This window comes from Oncorhynchus kisutch, linkage group LG14 (genome assembly GCF_002021735.2).
Source record: "Oncorhynchus kisutch isolate 150728-3 linkage group LG14, Okis_V2, whole genome shotgun sequence".
NCBI classification, from domain to species: domain Eukaryota; kingdom Metazoa; phylum Chordata; class Actinopteri; order Salmoniformes; family Salmonidae; genus Oncorhynchus; species Oncorhynchus kisutch.
The window spans coordinates 80,383,753-80,399,739 of NC_034187.2; the positions used below are offsets into that span (position 1 = coordinate 80,383,753).

The 15,987-nt window shown below is 42.1% G+C and overlaps 1 protein-coding gene across 1 annotated transcript; it reads right to left on the bottom strand.

Annotated features, from left to right (window-relative positions):
* Positions 1–2,788: 2,788 nt before the first annotated feature.
* Positions 2,789–15,269, bottom strand: LOC109880442 (cholecystokinin-like). Its single transcript, XM_031789044.1, has 3 exons — positions 15,149–15,269; positions 14,696–14,836; positions 2,789–3,354 (listed from the first exon to the last, which is right to left on the bottom strand). Exons 1-3 carry the CDS (start codon positions 15,267–15,269, stop codon positions 3,218–3,220), a joined length of 399 nt encoding a protein of 132 aa, XP_031644904.1. The 3' UTR covers positions 2,789–3,217.
* Between the last annotated feature and the right edge of the window lie 718 nt (positions 15,270–15,987).

The following is a 15,987-nucleotide window of genomic DNA, read 5'->3' on the forward strand; positions in this document are numbered from 1 at the left end:
CAGAATTAGTTGGGTAACAGATAATTAAGATGTTTTATCTGCATAATATGCTTATGTGATATACTTGTTATTAGAATGTATTCCTTTGGACTCTGGTGTTGGCAGTTGCACTTCTTCCCTCAGCTGGGGCTCAGTCACCTGGGGCTCAGTCACCTGGGGCTCAGTCCCCTGGGGCTCAGTCACCTGGGGCTCAGTCACCTGGGGCTCAGTCCCCTGGGGCTCAGTCCCCTGGGGCTCAGTCACCTGGGGCTCAGTCACCTGGGGCTCAGTCCCCTGGGGCTCAGTCACCTGGGGCTCAGTCACCTGGGGCTCAGTCACCTGGGGCTCAGTCACCTGGGGCTCAGTCACCTGGGGCTCAGTCACCTGGGGCTCAGTCACCTGGGGCTCAGTCACCTGGGGCTCAGTCAACGAATCATCTGAGGTTTTGATTCGTCGACAAGTCACCGCTATTGCAAAGCTTTCACTAATAAAGATTAAGTTTACTTATAACTCTGACTTGTGCGATAAGATTGTCTCTCCTCATTTTGATAATACAGAAATGAACCACCACACTTCTGACCCACTGGGAATGTGATGAAATAATCATTCTCTCTACTTTTTTTCTGACATTTCACATTCTTAAAATAAAGTGGTGATCCTAACTGACCTGAGACAGGGAATTTTTACTAGGATTAAATGTTAGGAATTGTGAAAAACTGAGTTTAAATGTATTTGACCTAGGTGTATGTAAACCTCCGACTTCAACTGTACATGCTAAAATCAGCACTGCGCATATACACAGGCCTAAATATTCATGATAATGTTTTTTCATCCTTGCCTTTAAATCAGAGACTGACTCAGACCCGGGAAACGAGGTGTGTGTACTCTCTGACCAATCAATGGCCTTAATAATTTAATAAATGACAGTAATTGGTTAATTGAGAGAACTGAAAAGCAGCAGGACTGTGGTTCTAGAGGAGTAGAGATGTGTATTCTACCAACTTGATGTGCTATAATGGGCCACTGTTCACTATTTTAATTTCTAGTGTAAAGTCTTGAGGTTATACCACGAGTATATTAAATGGTTGACGCGTGTGTAAGTTGTTATCTGTGTGTCCATACTTGTGTGTGTGTGTGTGTGTGTGTGTGTGTGTGTATCTTTGGGAACTTCTGTTGAAATACTGTACATTCTCAACTTTTATTGATTCAGGTTTGTCTGACTGAGAACTATAAATCTCTTTCCAGCCACACCTGACCAGGTATTGATCCAGGTTTGTCTCACTGAGAACTATAAATCTCTTTCCATCCACACCTGACCAGGTATTGATCCAGGTTTGTCTCACTGAGAACTATAAATCTCTTTCCATCCACACCTGACCAGGTATTGATCCAGGTTTGTCTCACAGAACTATAAATCTCTTTCCATCCACACCTGACCTTTTTATATTCCATACAATTCCCTCCAAAACCATAAACAGACAAAAAGCCAGGACAGAAAAGCAGGACATTAAATAGCCTTTCTGCTAAATGTGGCATATGTACAGTAGCAAGAAAAGGTATGTGAACCCTTTGGAATTACCTGTATTTCTGCATAAATTGGTCATAACATTTGATCTGATGTTCATCTAAGTCACAACAATAGACAAACACAGTCTGCTTAAACTAATAAAACACAGATAATTAGTTGTTTTCATGTCTTTATTGAACACACCATGTAAACATTCACAGTGCAGGGTGGGAAAAGTATGTGAACCCCTGGATTTAATAACTGGTTGACCCTTCATTTTGCAGCAATAACTTCAAACCAAACATTTTTCTGTAGTTGCGGATTAGACCGGTCAGGAGGAATTTTGGACCATTCCTCTTTATAATACTGTTTCAGTTCAGCAATATTCTTGGGATGTCTGGTGTGAACTGCTCTCTTGAGGTCATACCACAACATCTTAATCGGGTGGAGGTCAGGACTCTGACCGGGCCACTCCAGAAGGTGTATCTTGAAGCCATTCTGTTGTTGATTTACTTTTATGTTTTGGGTCGTTGTCCTGTTGCGTCACCCAACTTCTGTTGAGCGTCGATTGGCTGACAGATACCCTTACATTCTCCTGCAAAATGTATTGATAAACTTGGGAATTAATTTTCCCGTCAATGATTGCAAGCTGTCCAGGCCCTGAAGTAGCAAAGCAGTCCCAACCCATGATGACCATACTTTACAGTGAGGATGAGGTTTTGATGTTGGTGTGCTGTGCCTATTTGTTCTCCACACATAGTGTTGTGTGTTCCTTCCAAACAACTCAACTGTAGTTTCATCTGACCACAGAATATTTTGCCAGTAGCGCTGTAAAACATCAAGGTGCACTTTAGCGAACTTCAGACGTGCAGCAATGGGTTTTTTGGACAGCAGTGGCTTCTTCCGTGGTGCCCTCCCATGAACACCATTCTTGTTTAGTGTTTTACGTATCATAGACTCGTAAACAGAGATGTTAGCACGTTCCAGAAATGTCTGTAAATCTTTAGCTGACACTCTAGGAATCTTCTTAACCTCATTGAGCATTCTGTGCCATGATCTTGCAGTCATCTTTGCAGGATGGCCACTCCTAGGGAGAGTAGCAACAGTGCTGAACTTTCTCCATTTATAGACAATTTGTCTTACCGTGGACTGATGAACATCATGGCTTTTAGAGATACTTTTATAACATTTTCCAGCTTTTTGCAGGTCAACAATTCTTAATCTGAGGTCTTCTGAGATCTCTTTTGTTGGAGGTATCGTTGATATCAGGCAATGCTTCTTGTGAATAGCAAACTCAAATGTTTGAGTGTTTTTTATAGAGCAAGGCAGCTCTAACCAACATCTCTAATCTCGTCTCATTGATTGGACTCCAGGTTAGCTGACTCCTGACTCCAATTAGCTTCAGGAGAAGTCATTAGTCTAGGGGGGGTTCACATACTTTTCCCGACCTACACTGGGAAAGTTTAAATTATGTATTCAATATCGACAAGAAAAATACAATTATTTGCGTGTTAGTAGTTTAAGCACACTGTGTCAGATCAAAATTTGATGCTCAAGTTATGCAGAAAATCCAGGTAATTCCAAGGGGTTCACAAACTTTTTCTTGTCACTGTAGATGCTGTATATTGCATCATATAGTGTTTACAAACAAATGTACATCAAATACAGAATAAATACACTCTCGTGACGAGACAGTGACTTGTTCTTTTCTTGTGGAGAGGGACTACTTTTCTACGAGGAGTGCTCGTTTTCTTCTGTGCTGCGGCGGCCAAAGTCCATCCACCCGGTGTAGTCTCGGTTTTTTATCAGGTGGTTAGCACTGAGACCGCTGGCTCTGCTCTTCACTGTTGAGTTCCCACTGATGTAACCTAGAGGGAGGAGGGAGGGGGGGGAGGGAGGGGGGAGGGAGGAGAGCGAAAGAAGGAGAGCTATAACACCATTTTTAAACATCTTTTACTGGTGTGATGGTAATCTAGGATGAGGCTGACATTGGTAACATCTGACCGTGGTGGTTTGACTGGCGTGTGATGGTAATATAGGACGAGGCTGACACTGATGGTAATATCCATGGTGTTAGTGTCACTGTGGAGCTTTTATCACTACCTCACACACACACACACACACACTGTCAGTGTAGGAGGTGTAACTGTCAAGCATGTTACATCTAGTCCTCTCACATGCTCCCTTTGAGCCAAGGCACTTCACAGATCTCAGAATGATCTCTCTCTGTGTGTGTGTGTGTGTGTGTGTGTGTGGGTGCGTGTGTGTGTGTGTGGGTGCGTGTGTGTGTGTCAGAGGCCAGTGTTCTAAGCCCAACCCTCCGTCTGGTTATAGAATTAATAACAGCTTTTACTAATGAGGTTCAGAGGCACAATTACACCGCTCCATCTCTCCATCTCTTTCAATGACCCGTCTTTATCTCTCTCTCTCTCCATCTCTCTCTCTCTCTCTCTCTCTCCATTTCTCTCTCTCTCCATCTCTCTCTCTCTCCCTCCATCTCTCTCTCTCCATCTCTCCATCCCTCTCTCTCTCTCTCCATCTCTCTCTCTCTCTCTCTCTCTCTCTCTCTCTCTCTCTCTCTCTCTCTCTCTCCCTCTCTTTCAATGACCCGTCTTTCTCTCTCTCTCTCTCTTTCTCTCCCTCTCTTTCAATGACCCGTCTTTCTCTCCCTCTCTCTCTCTCCATCTCTTTCAATGACCCGTCTTTATCTCTCTCTCTCTCTCTCTTTCAATGACCCGTCTTTATCTCTCTCTCCATCTCTCCCTCTCTCTCTCTCTCCCTCTCTCTCTCTCCATCTCTTTCAATGACCTGTCTTTATCTCTCTCTCCATCTCTCGCTCTCTCTCTCTCCATCTCTCTCTCTCTCTCTCTCTCTCTCTCCCTCTCTCTCTCTCCATCTCTTTCAATGACCTGTCTTTATCTCTCCCTCTCTCTCTCTCCATCTCTTTCAATGACCCATCTTTATCTCTCCCTCTCTCTCTCTCCATCTCTTTCAATGACCCGTCTTTATCTCTCTCCATCTCTTTCAATGACCCGTCTTTATCTCTCTCTCTCTCTTTCAATGACCCGTCTTTATCTCTCTCTCTTTCAATGACCTGTCTTTATCTCTCTCTCTCTTTCAATGACCCGTCTTTATCTCTCTCCCTCTCTCTCACCATCTCTTTCAATGACCCGTCTTTATCTCTCCCTCTCTCTCTCCATCTCTTTCAATGACCCGTCTTTATCTCTCTCTCCATCTCTTTCAATGACCCGTTTTTATCTCTCCCTCTCTCTCTCCATCTCTTTCAATGACCCGTCTTCATCTCTCTCTCTCTCTCTCTCTCTCTCTCTCTCCCTCTCTTTCAATGACCCGTCTTTATCTGTCCATCTCTCTCTCTCTCTCTCTCTCTCTCTCTCTCTCTCTCAATTCAATTCAATTCAATTCAATTCAATTCAATTCAAGGGGCTTTATTGGCATGGGAAACATGTGTTAACATTGCCAAAGCAAGTGAGGTAGATAATATATAAAGTGAATATATAAAGTGAAATAAACAATAAAAATTAACAGTAAACATCACACATACAGAAGTTTCAAAACAATAAAGACATTACAAATATTATATATATATATACAGTGTTTTAACAATGTACAAATGGTAAAGGACACAAGATAAAATAAATAAGCATAGATATGGGTTGTATTTACAATGGTGTGTGTTCTTCACTGGTTGCCCTTTTCTCGTGGCAACAGGTCACAAATCTTGCTGCTGTGATGGCACACTGTGGAATTTCACCCAGTAGATATGGGAGTTTTTCAAAATTGGATTTGTTTTCGAATTCTTTGTGGATCTGTGTAATCTGAGGGAAATATGTCTCTCTAATATGGTCATACATTGGGCAGGAGGTTAGGAAGTGCAGCTCAGTTTCCACCTCATTTTGTGGGCAGTGAGCACCTAGCCTGTCTTCTCTTGAGAGCCATGTCTGCCTACGGCGGCCTTTCTCAATAGCAAGGCTATGCTCACTGAGTCTGTACATAGTCAAAGCTTTCCTTAATTTTGGGTCAGTCAGTGGTCAGGTATTCTGCCGCTGTGTACTCTCTGTGTAGGGCCAAATAGCATTCTAGTTTGCTCTGTTTTTTTGTTAATTCTTTCCAATGTGTCAAGTAATTATCTTTTTGTTTTCTCATGATTTGGTTGGGTCTAATTGTGCTGCTGTCCTGGGACTCTGTAGGGTGTGTTTGTGAACAGAGCCCCAGGACCAGCTTGCTTAGGGGACTCTTCTCCAGGTTCATCTCTCTGTAGGTGATGGCTTTGTTATGGAAGGTTTGGGAATCGCTTCCTTTTAGGTGGTTATAGAATTTAACGGCTCTTTTCTGGATTTTGATCATTAGTGGGTATCGGCCTAATTCTGCTCTGCATGCATTATTTGGTGTTCTACGTTGTACACGGAGGATATTTTTGCAGAATTCTGCGTGCAGAGTCTCAATTTGGTGTTTGTCCCATTTTGTGAAGTCTTGGTTGGTGAGCGGACCCCAGACCTCACAACCATAAAGGGCAATGGGCTCTATGACTGATTCAAGTATTTTTAGCCAAATCCTAATTGGTATGTTGAAATCTATGTTCCTTTTGATGGCATAGAATGCCCTTCTTGCCTTGTCTCTCAGATTGTTCACAGCTTTGTGGAAGTTACCTGTGGCGCTGATGTTTAGGCCAAGGTATGTATAGTTTTTTGTGTGCTCTAGGGCAACAGTGTCTAGATGGAATTTGTATTTGTGGTCCTGGTGACTGGACATTTTTTGGAACACCATTATTTTGGTCTTACTGAGATCTCTCTCTCTCCATCTCTTTCAATGACCCGTCTTTCTCTCTCTCTCTCTCTCTCTCTCTCTCTCTCTCTCTCTCTCTCTCTCTCTCTCTCTCTCTCTCTCTCTCTCTCTCTCTCTCTCTCTCTCTCTCTCTCTCTCTCTCTCTCTCTCTCTCTCTCCCCATCTCTTTCAATGACCCGTCTTTCTCTCTCTCTCTCTCTCTCTCCATCTCTTTCAATGACCCGTCTTTCTCTCTCTCTCTCGTCGGAGTGCATGCTGGGAGTGCATGCTGGGAGTGAGTCGTCAAGCAGGGGTGATTGTGAGAGCGAATGGAATTTCTTTTTTCACTTTATCGGGTTTTTGCATGTATATATATATATATTGATTAGTTTAGTTGTTTTAAGGGTATCTTGTTTAAACTATCACTAAGCACGTATAGGGGTGGTGGGATCTTTGAGGTTGGTTTTTCGCGAGGGCACAACCAGCGGGTGGGGCTGGTTGCTATGGCCACTCGCGGAAATGGAGAGTTTGAAAAACTTAGTCGGAGGCATGGAGTAAAGATTCCTGCTGCGACAGGGTGTTCAGTGGAAGAATGTAGCTTGGCTGTGGGTGCTATCAAAGTCATGCTTTCTAACGTGCCACCATTTGTTAGAGATGAAGTGTTAGAGCGAGAGTTATCTCGCCATGGTCAAATAGTATCTACAATAAAGAAGGTTCTTTTTGGATGCAAATCTCCGTTGTTGAAACATGTCGTGTCTCATAGGAGACAAGTGCATATGATTTTAAAAAAGGAAGGAGATGAACTGAATTTAGCGTTTAGCTTTAAGATTGATGGATTTGATTATGTCTTCTATGCATCTACTGAATCAATGAAATGCTTTGGATGTGGAAGAGAGGGGCATGTGGTGCGTAGTTGTCCCGAAAATGAGCGCGCTGAGCCTGGTAGTAGTTTTAGTGCGAGTGCAACTAACGCACCACCGCGAGGGAATGAACATAATAAGGGTACAGGAGAAGAGAGAAGGTGGGCAGATGTGGTTGGAAAAGCAGGAGAGGAAGGCAGTGTGGATACGGGGGCAATTGTGGTAGATCAGAACAAGAGGGAGGGGAAACAGTAGGTGAGATTGCGACTGCTGTCGCTGAGGTGGTGTTGGAAAATGAAATTGGAAGTCAAGAGGAGATTGAAATAATGGAAAAGGAAGCGGATGTTTTCAAAATACCGAGGAGTAAAAGGAAGAATTTAAGGGGTGGTGAAGGGTCTAATTCTAAGAGAAAGGTAGAGTTTGATAAATCAATTGAAGATGAACAAGGTGTAGAGATGGTGGAGTATTCTTCTAGGGAGGATAGTGAGAGTGAGTCATCTGACGCTTCACAACAATATAGTGAGATAAATGGGGTGGAAGGGAGGTATGGGATCGAGAGGATACGTCAATTTTTGAAGTTGACAAAAGGGAAGAAATATATGCAGGATTACAATGTAACAGATTTTTTCCCTGAACGTGAATTGTTTATTGAATCAGCAAAGTTTCTGATGTCAAAAATTACAGGGGGAAGTTTGAAAAGCCCTGAAATTGCTAGACTCAAGAAAGTGGTCACAAGAGTGATAAGTGATGTAAATTCTAAAGAAAATGAAAGAGTTCAGTTGCAGTCTTAACTCTGTAAAGAGATGTGGTGGCTGGATCTTCCTCTGTATATTTTTTTTATCCATGAGCAGTTTTAAGATTTCTTCTTTAAACGTAAATGGGGCAAGAGATGTTAAAAAAAGAGCCATGGTGTATGAGTTAATTAGGGGAAAGGGAAGTGACATCATTTTTCTACAAGAAACGCATAGTAATTTGGAAAATGAAGTTATGTGGCAACAGGAGTGGGGGGGGACAGTGGTGTGTAGTCATAAAAACTCAAAAAGTGGGGGTGTGGTTATCTTGTTCTCAAAAGGGTTTTTTGCCATTGTCATATGAGGTTGAAGAGGTAGTTGAGGGGAGGTTATTAAAAGTTAGAGCAATGTATGAAAACATCACTATGTGTCTGATAAATGTATATGCCCCAGTGGTGACAGTTGAGAGGGTATGTTTTTTAGAGACACTATCAAATACCATTGAGAAATGTAACAAAGAAGATTATTTGTTTATTGCTGGGGATTTTAACTGCACAGTTAGTGATTTAGATAGAAATCACCAAGAACCTCATATAGCCTCAAGGATGTTTTTAAAACGCCTCATTGTAACAAATGAATTGTGTGATATTTGGCGGAGTCAACATGGAGGAACAAGGCAGTACACCTGGGCGCATGTGAGAGAGAACATCATTTCTATGGCCAGGTTAGATAGGTTTTATGTTTTTGAGCATCAATCTCAGGTCTGTAAATCAAGTGTGATAACTCCAGTGGGATTTTCTGATCATTGTTTAATAACAGAGGTGGTGTTCATTAACGATGTAAAACCCAAAAGCGCATACTGGCATTTTAATATAACTTTATTGAGTGATGCTCACTTCAGGAAATTTTTCAGTTTTTTTTGGGAGAGGTGGAGGTCTCAAAAGGCCAGTTTTGTATCCATTCAACAGTGGTGGGATATAGGGAAAATACAGATTCAACAATTTTGTAATCAATACACGAGGAATGTCACCAAAGATATCACCAGATCAATGAAAGCCCTAGAGATTGAAATAGTGGAACTCATGACGTTGGTTGAGACCACAGGAGATCGAGGCCATAGTCAGGCCCTCAAGAGGAGAAAAACTGCATTGGCAGACCTGCTGGGTATCAGAGCACAGGGGGCACTGGTGAGAAGTAAATTTCAGGGAATATCTGAAATGGATGCCTCATCCAAATTTTTCTTTGGTTTAGAGAAAAAGAATGGACAAAGAAAAATTATTCATTGTCTCAAATCAGCTGTTGGACAAGAGCTCACTAGCCCTAGTGAAATTAGAAAGAGGGCAGTAGAGTTCTATGCTGAGCTCTACAAGTGTGAGTACAAAGAGGACAAAACAGTGACACAGCAGTTCTTTGATGGGCTCCCAAAGGTGGCTGCAGAAGCTCAGGTTGAGCTTGAGCAACCATTGTCTTTGCAGGATTTATACACTGCATTAAAAGGCATGGAAAATGGAAGGGCACCAGGCATTGATGGGCTTCCCGTTTACTTTTTAAAGTCTTTTTGGGCTATGTTGGGAGAGGATTGGTTAGAAGTAGCTAATGATAGTTTAACCGGAGGGTTACTACCAATAAGCTGCAGAAGGGCTGTCCTCACCCTACTGCCCAAAAAGGGTGACCCGAGGGAGGTGAAGAACTGGAGGCCGGTGGCTTTATTGTGCACTGATTATAAGATATTGTCAAAAGCTTTGTCCAACAGGCTGAGGGAGGTGATGGGGCAAATCATACATACGGATCAGTCCTACTGTGTTCCTGGCAGGCAGATAGGGGATAACATTTCTCTGATTCGTGATTTTTTGGACGTCTCTAGGGCTATTGGGTTGGATGCTGGTCTAATTTCAATTGATCAGGAAAAGGCATTTGACCGAGTTGAACATCAATATTTATGGCACACGTTTGAGGCGTTTGGGTTCAGCTCTGGTTTTATTGCCATGATAAAGGTGATATATGGTGACATTGAAAGTGTATTGAAAGTTAACGGTGGTTTGAGTGCTCCTTTTAAAGTGTGTAGAGGTATTAGGCAGGGATGTTCTATGTCAGGGATGTTATATGCCATTGCTATAGAGCCACTACTAAATAGCATTAGAAGTCGCATTGCAGGGGTGTGCCTTTCAGAGGATGTTCCTCCTATTCGTCTCTCAGCCTATGCTGATGATGTAGTTGTGCTAGTGAAAAATCAAGCGGAGGTGGATAGCTTGGGTCTAATGGTTGATCGTTTTAGGGGAATATCCTCTGCAAAGGTAAATTGGGAAAAGAGTTGTGCGTTACAGATTGGAGAATGGTCTGGAGGGATCATGGCTTTGCCAGGGGGGCTAGAATGGTGTAAGGGAGGTTTTAAGTATCTTGGAGTGTACCTAGGAGATGAGGGGACTATGGAAAAAAATTGGAGTGGGGTGGTTGAAATGGTGGAAGGGAGGATGAGGAGATGGCGTTGGTTATTATCTCGTATGTCATATAGGGGGCGCACTATTATAGTTAACAATGTGATTGCATCTGCACTGTGGCATCGGTTGTCAGTTTTAGAACCACCATCTGGCCTTCTGGCTAAGATACAGGCAATTATTGTGGATTTCTTTTGGGATAAATATCACTGGGTTCCACAAAGTGTTTTGTATTTGTCAAAAGAAGAGGGGGGACAAGGTCTTGTACATCTTGCTAGTAGGGCTGCTGCTTTCCGGTTTCAGTTTATTCAAAGGTTACTTTATGGACCGGAAAATGTGGTGTGGAGAGGGGTGGCAGGTCTTATATTACAACGGGTTGGAGGATTAGGTTTAAAGAAGGCTTTATTTCTGGTTGATAGTAGCCAGATTTCTAGGGAGGGAGTACCTCCGTTTTACAGAGGACTTCTCAGAGTGTGGAGCATAATGAAGGTGTCCAGACGAACTTCAGCGGAGTCAGTGCATTGGCTGTTGGAGGAACCTCTGGTGTATGGGGCAAGACTGGATTGTACAACTGCAGCTGTTCCACATTTCTCCAAGATTCTGGTGAAGGGGAAAATCATCACCTTAAGACAGTTAATGGCCATGGCTGGGCCCGCCTTAATGGATAGAAGACGGGTGGCAGAACATTTGGGGATGAGGTCGGAAAGGATTGTTGGACAAATGCTGGGGAGTTGTAGGAAGGCTCTGTCAGCGGAAGAATGGGGTATGCTTAGTAGCCACAAGAAGAAGGTACAAGATGAAGACGTCTCATTTCCAAGACTAGGGATTACACCAGGTATCCCAGAGTCAGAAAGAAAGGCGTTATTGCTGGATTTGAGAGGGTTGGAGGAGGTGGGTTTGGATGAGGTGAATGGGAAGGACTTGTATAGGGGGTGTGTCAAGGTGTTGAATAAAGATAAATTGAAAAATAGAAAAGACACTCCATGGAGGGTAAAATTGGGCATTGATGATAGGGTAAAGCCAGCATGGAGGGCACTGTACAAACCACCGTTACAAAAGGGTACTGGTGATATGCAATGGAGGGTTTTACATGGCATCATTGCAGTTAATGCTTTTGTATCTGTTATTAACTCAGATGTTAGAGATGGATGTCCTTTTTGTAATATAAGAGAAACCATTTTTCACTGTTTTATGGAGTGTGAGAGGATAAAACCTCTATTGGAAATGCTGGAATCTTTGTTTAAAGCTGTAGGGGAATTTTTCAATAACACTGTTTTTATTTTGGGGTTTCAATATAGTAAACAACAGAAAAGAAAATGTCAAATGTTAAATTTTATTTTGGGACAAGCTAAGATGTCAATTTTTCTGAGTAGAAAACACAAGATAGAAAAGGGATATGGGAAGGATGTAAGATGTGTTTTTAAAGGATTAGTGAAAGCAAGAATAAAAGTAGATTTTGAGTTCTTTTCAGCTGTAAAAGATCTCCTATTATTTGAGGAGAAGTGGGCCTACGAAAGAGCGCTTTGTTTTGTAGAGGAGGGGCAATTATTTTTTTCTGATGAAATAAGTTGAATGTATATGTATATGTATGTATTTTTGTTTAGGAATTACATTTGTTGTTTCATTTCTGAAAAGGCAGTGTGTCTTTTTATTTTTATTTTATGTTAACACTTGAGTAAAAAATAAAGGTTTTATAAAAACTCAAAAACTCTCTCTCTCTCTCTCTCTCTCTCTCTCTCTCTCTCTCTCTCTCAATGACCCGTCTTTATCTCTTTCAATGACCCGTCTTTATCTCTCTCTCTCTCTCTCTCTTTCAATGACCCGTCTTTATCTCTTTCAATGACCCGTCTTTATCTCTTTCAATGACCCGTCTTTATCTCTCTCTCTCTCTCTCTTTTGTGCTCCATCTCTTTATCTGACCTTTCACCCTGTTCACCATGTTTCTGTCTCATTTACATAGTAAAGGTGTGTACGTAATAACAGACTATATGTATAGCTAGGGATGATTTCATGGTAAAAAAAAAAGTATATATGACATTCTAGTCTTGCTGTAGGCACAGTCTGTCTTCAGTAGCCCCTTGCTACTGTCTGTCTTGTCTCTGTCTGTTCTCTGTCTGTTCTCTGTATGTTCTCTATCTGTTCTCAGTCTGTTCTCTATCTGTTCTCAGTCTGTTCTCAGTCTGTTCTCAGTCTGTTCTCAGTCTGTTCTCTATCTGTTCTCTATCTGTTCTCAGTCTGTTCTCAGTCTGTTCTCAGTCTGTTCTCTATCTGTTCTCAGTCTGTTCTCAGTCTGTTCTCTGTCTGTTCTCTCTATATGTGTGTCTATAGAGATACTATCACTGACAAAGCAGATACATTTAAGAAGATAGAAGGAAAGACCCGAAAATATATACCTGCTCACACATGTACAAACTACAGGTTTCTTTTCACAAACACTAGCCATCTGGATCAACAACTCACTCTCACTGTCATAGCAACCAGAGAAAGAGAGACAGGTTCTAAAGGTACTTCAACTCACTGTCATAGCAACCAGAGAAATAGAGACCGGTTCTAAAGGGACTTCAACTCACTCTCACTGTCATAGCAACCAGAGAAATAGAGACAGGTTCTAAAGGGACTTCAACTCACTCTCACTGTCATAGCAACCAGAGAAGGAGAGGTTCTAAAGGGACTTCAACTCACTCTCACTGTCATAGCAACCAGAGAAATAGAGACAGGTTCTAAAGGGACTTCAACTCACTCTCGCTGTCATAGCAACCAGAGAAATAGAGACAGGTTCTAAAGGGACTTCAACTCACTCTCGCTGTCATAGCAACCAGAGAAGGAGAGGTTCTAAAGGGACTTCAACTCACTGTCACTGTCATAGCAACCAGAGAAGGAGAGGTTCTAAAGGGACTTCAACTCACTCTCACTGTCATAGCAACCAGAGAAATAGAGACAGGTTCTAAAGGGACTTCAACTCACTCTCACTGTCATAGCAACCAGAGAAATAGAGACAGGTTCTAAAGGTACTTCAACTCACTGTCATAGCAACCAGAGAAATAGAGACAGGTTCAAAAGGGACTTCAACTCACTCTCACTGTCATAGCAACCAGAGAAATAGAGACAGGTTCTAAAGGGACTTCAACTCACTCTCACTGTCATAGCAACCAGAGAAATAGAGACAGGTTCAAAAGGGACTTCAACTCACTCTCACTGTCATAGCAACCAGAGAAATAGAGACAGGTTCAAAAGGGACTTCAACTCACTCTCACTGTCATAGCAACCAGAGAAATAGAGACAGGTTCAAAAGGGACTTCAACTCACTCTCACTGTCATAGCAACCAGAGAAATAGAGACAGGTTCTAAAGGGACTTCAACTCACTGTCATAGCAACCAGAGAAATAGAGACCGGTTCTAAAGGGACTTCAACTCACTCTCACTGTCATAGCAACCAGAGAAATAGAGACAGGTTCTAAAGGGACTTCAGAAAATGTTCACTTGAAGAGAACAATGTGAGCTCTTTCATCTCTCTACACACACACACACACACACACACACACTCTCACTCACACTCTCGTCTTATAGGTCTCTCTTTATGTAGTGTTGTGTTGTCTCTCTTTATGTAGTGTTGTGTTGTCTCTCTTTATGTAGTGTTGTGTTGTCTCTCTTTATGTAGTGTTGTGTTGTCTCTCTTTATGTAGTGTTGTGTTGTCTCTCTTTATGTAGTGTTGTGTTGTCTCTCTTTATGTAGTGTTGTGTTGTCTCTCTTTATGTAGTGTTGTGTTGTCTCTCTTTATGTAGTGTTGTGTTGTCTCTCTTTATGTAGCGTTGTGTTGTCTCTCTTTATGTAGTGTTGTGTTGTCTCTCTTTATGTAGTGTTGTGTTGTCTCTCTTTATGTAGTGTTGTGTTGTCTCTCTTTATGTAGTGTTGTGTTGTCTCTCTTTATGTAGTGTTGTGTTGTCTCTCTTTATGTAGTGTTGTGTTGTCTCTCTTTATGTAGTGTTGTGTTGTCTCTCTTTATGTAGTGTTGTGTTGTCTCTCTTTATGTAGTGTTGTGTTGTCTCTCTTTATGTAGTGTTGTGTTGTCTCTCTTTATGTAGTGTTGTGTTGTCTCTCTTTATGTAGTGTTGTGTTGTCTCTCTTTATGTAGTGTTGTGTTGTCTCTCTTTATGTAGTGTTGTGGTTGTCTCTCTTTATGTAGTGTTGTGTTGTCTCTCTTTATGTAGTGTTGTGTTGTCTCTCTTTATGTAGTGTTGTGTTGTCTCTCTTTATGTAGTGTTGTGTTGTCTCTCTTTATGTAGTGTTGTGTTGTCTCTCTTGTCATGATGTTTGTTTTGTCCTATATTTATATAGGACAAAATTGTCCGCAGGAGGCCTTTTGGTAGGCCGTATTTTTTATTACATGAATTTAAACTCACCTTTCTGTGAGGAGATGAGTCTAGCCAACAGTTCACTGAGTTTGGCTTCTCCCTTATATGGGTTGGTATTGACCAAAGGAGAGGAGTAGGTATGTCTGAGGTATGGCTCGGAGAGGAAGTGGGCTTTGGTTTCCAGACGTGCTACGAAAGGAAATACAAACCACCTTGTTAGCATTTGTTAACTGTCTTGGGTTGTTTTGGCGGAACTAAATGACATAAAGAAATCATGATAATATCATGAATTAAACCTTTTATTGCTATAGCGTCTTTCTAAAGCACATGATTTGCCATAAAAAAAGCGTAAACATTCATATGATCACGGTACCGGTTTCAACGAAAACGTCTCCATTGTTTTTTATGTACCGGGAAAGACAAATCAAGCCCCGCTCAGGTGTTTTAACGTTGATAGAAATGTATTCAACATCCGGATGTGGCACCTCTTCCTGTTCTTACCTTCAGAGGGAGGGGCCAGGGCAGGGCTGCCGTCTTGGAGGGGGGGAGAGAAGTGGGTCCGTCCTGAACAGCTAGTGCACAGGACCACCAGCAGAACACACATACACAACCCTGCAGTCATCTAGGGGAGAGAGAGAGCGGGGAAGAGAGAAGGGAAGAGAGAGGGGAGAGGTGTAGTGGGAAGGAGAGGGGAGAATTGCAAGAGAAAGGTGGAAATGGTTAAACTGCTTCTTTCTACTTTTTACTCTTTCTCCCTCTCTTTCCCTTTTCTTTCTCTCTCCTTTCTACCTCTTTCTCTCTCCTTTCTACCTCTTTTCTTTCTCTCTCCTTTCTACCTCTCTTTCTCTCTCCTTTCTCCCTCTTTCTCTCTCATTTCTCCCTCTTTCTCTCTCATTTCTACCTTTTTTCTTTCTCTCTCCTTTCTCCCTCTTTCTCTCTCATTTCTCCCTCTTTCTCTCTCCTTTCTACCTCTTTCTCTCTCCTTTCTACCTCTTTCTCTCTCATTTCTACCTCTCTTTCTCTCTCCTTTCTACCTCTCTTTCTCTCTCCTTTCTCTCTCATTTCTCCCTCTCTTTCTCTATTTTCTTTCTCTCTCCTTTCTCTCTCTCTTTCTCTTTCATTTCTCCCTCTTTCTCTCTCCTTTCTCCCTCTTTCTCTCTCCTTTCTCCCTCTTTCTCTCTCATTTCTCCCTCTCTTTCTCTCTCCTTTCTCCCTCTTTCTCTCTCATTTCTCCCTCTTTCTCTCTCCTTTCTCCCTCTCTTTCTCTCTCATTTCTCCCTCTTTCTCTCTCCTTTCTCTCTCATTTATCCCTCTTTCTCTCTCATTTCTCCCTCTCTTTC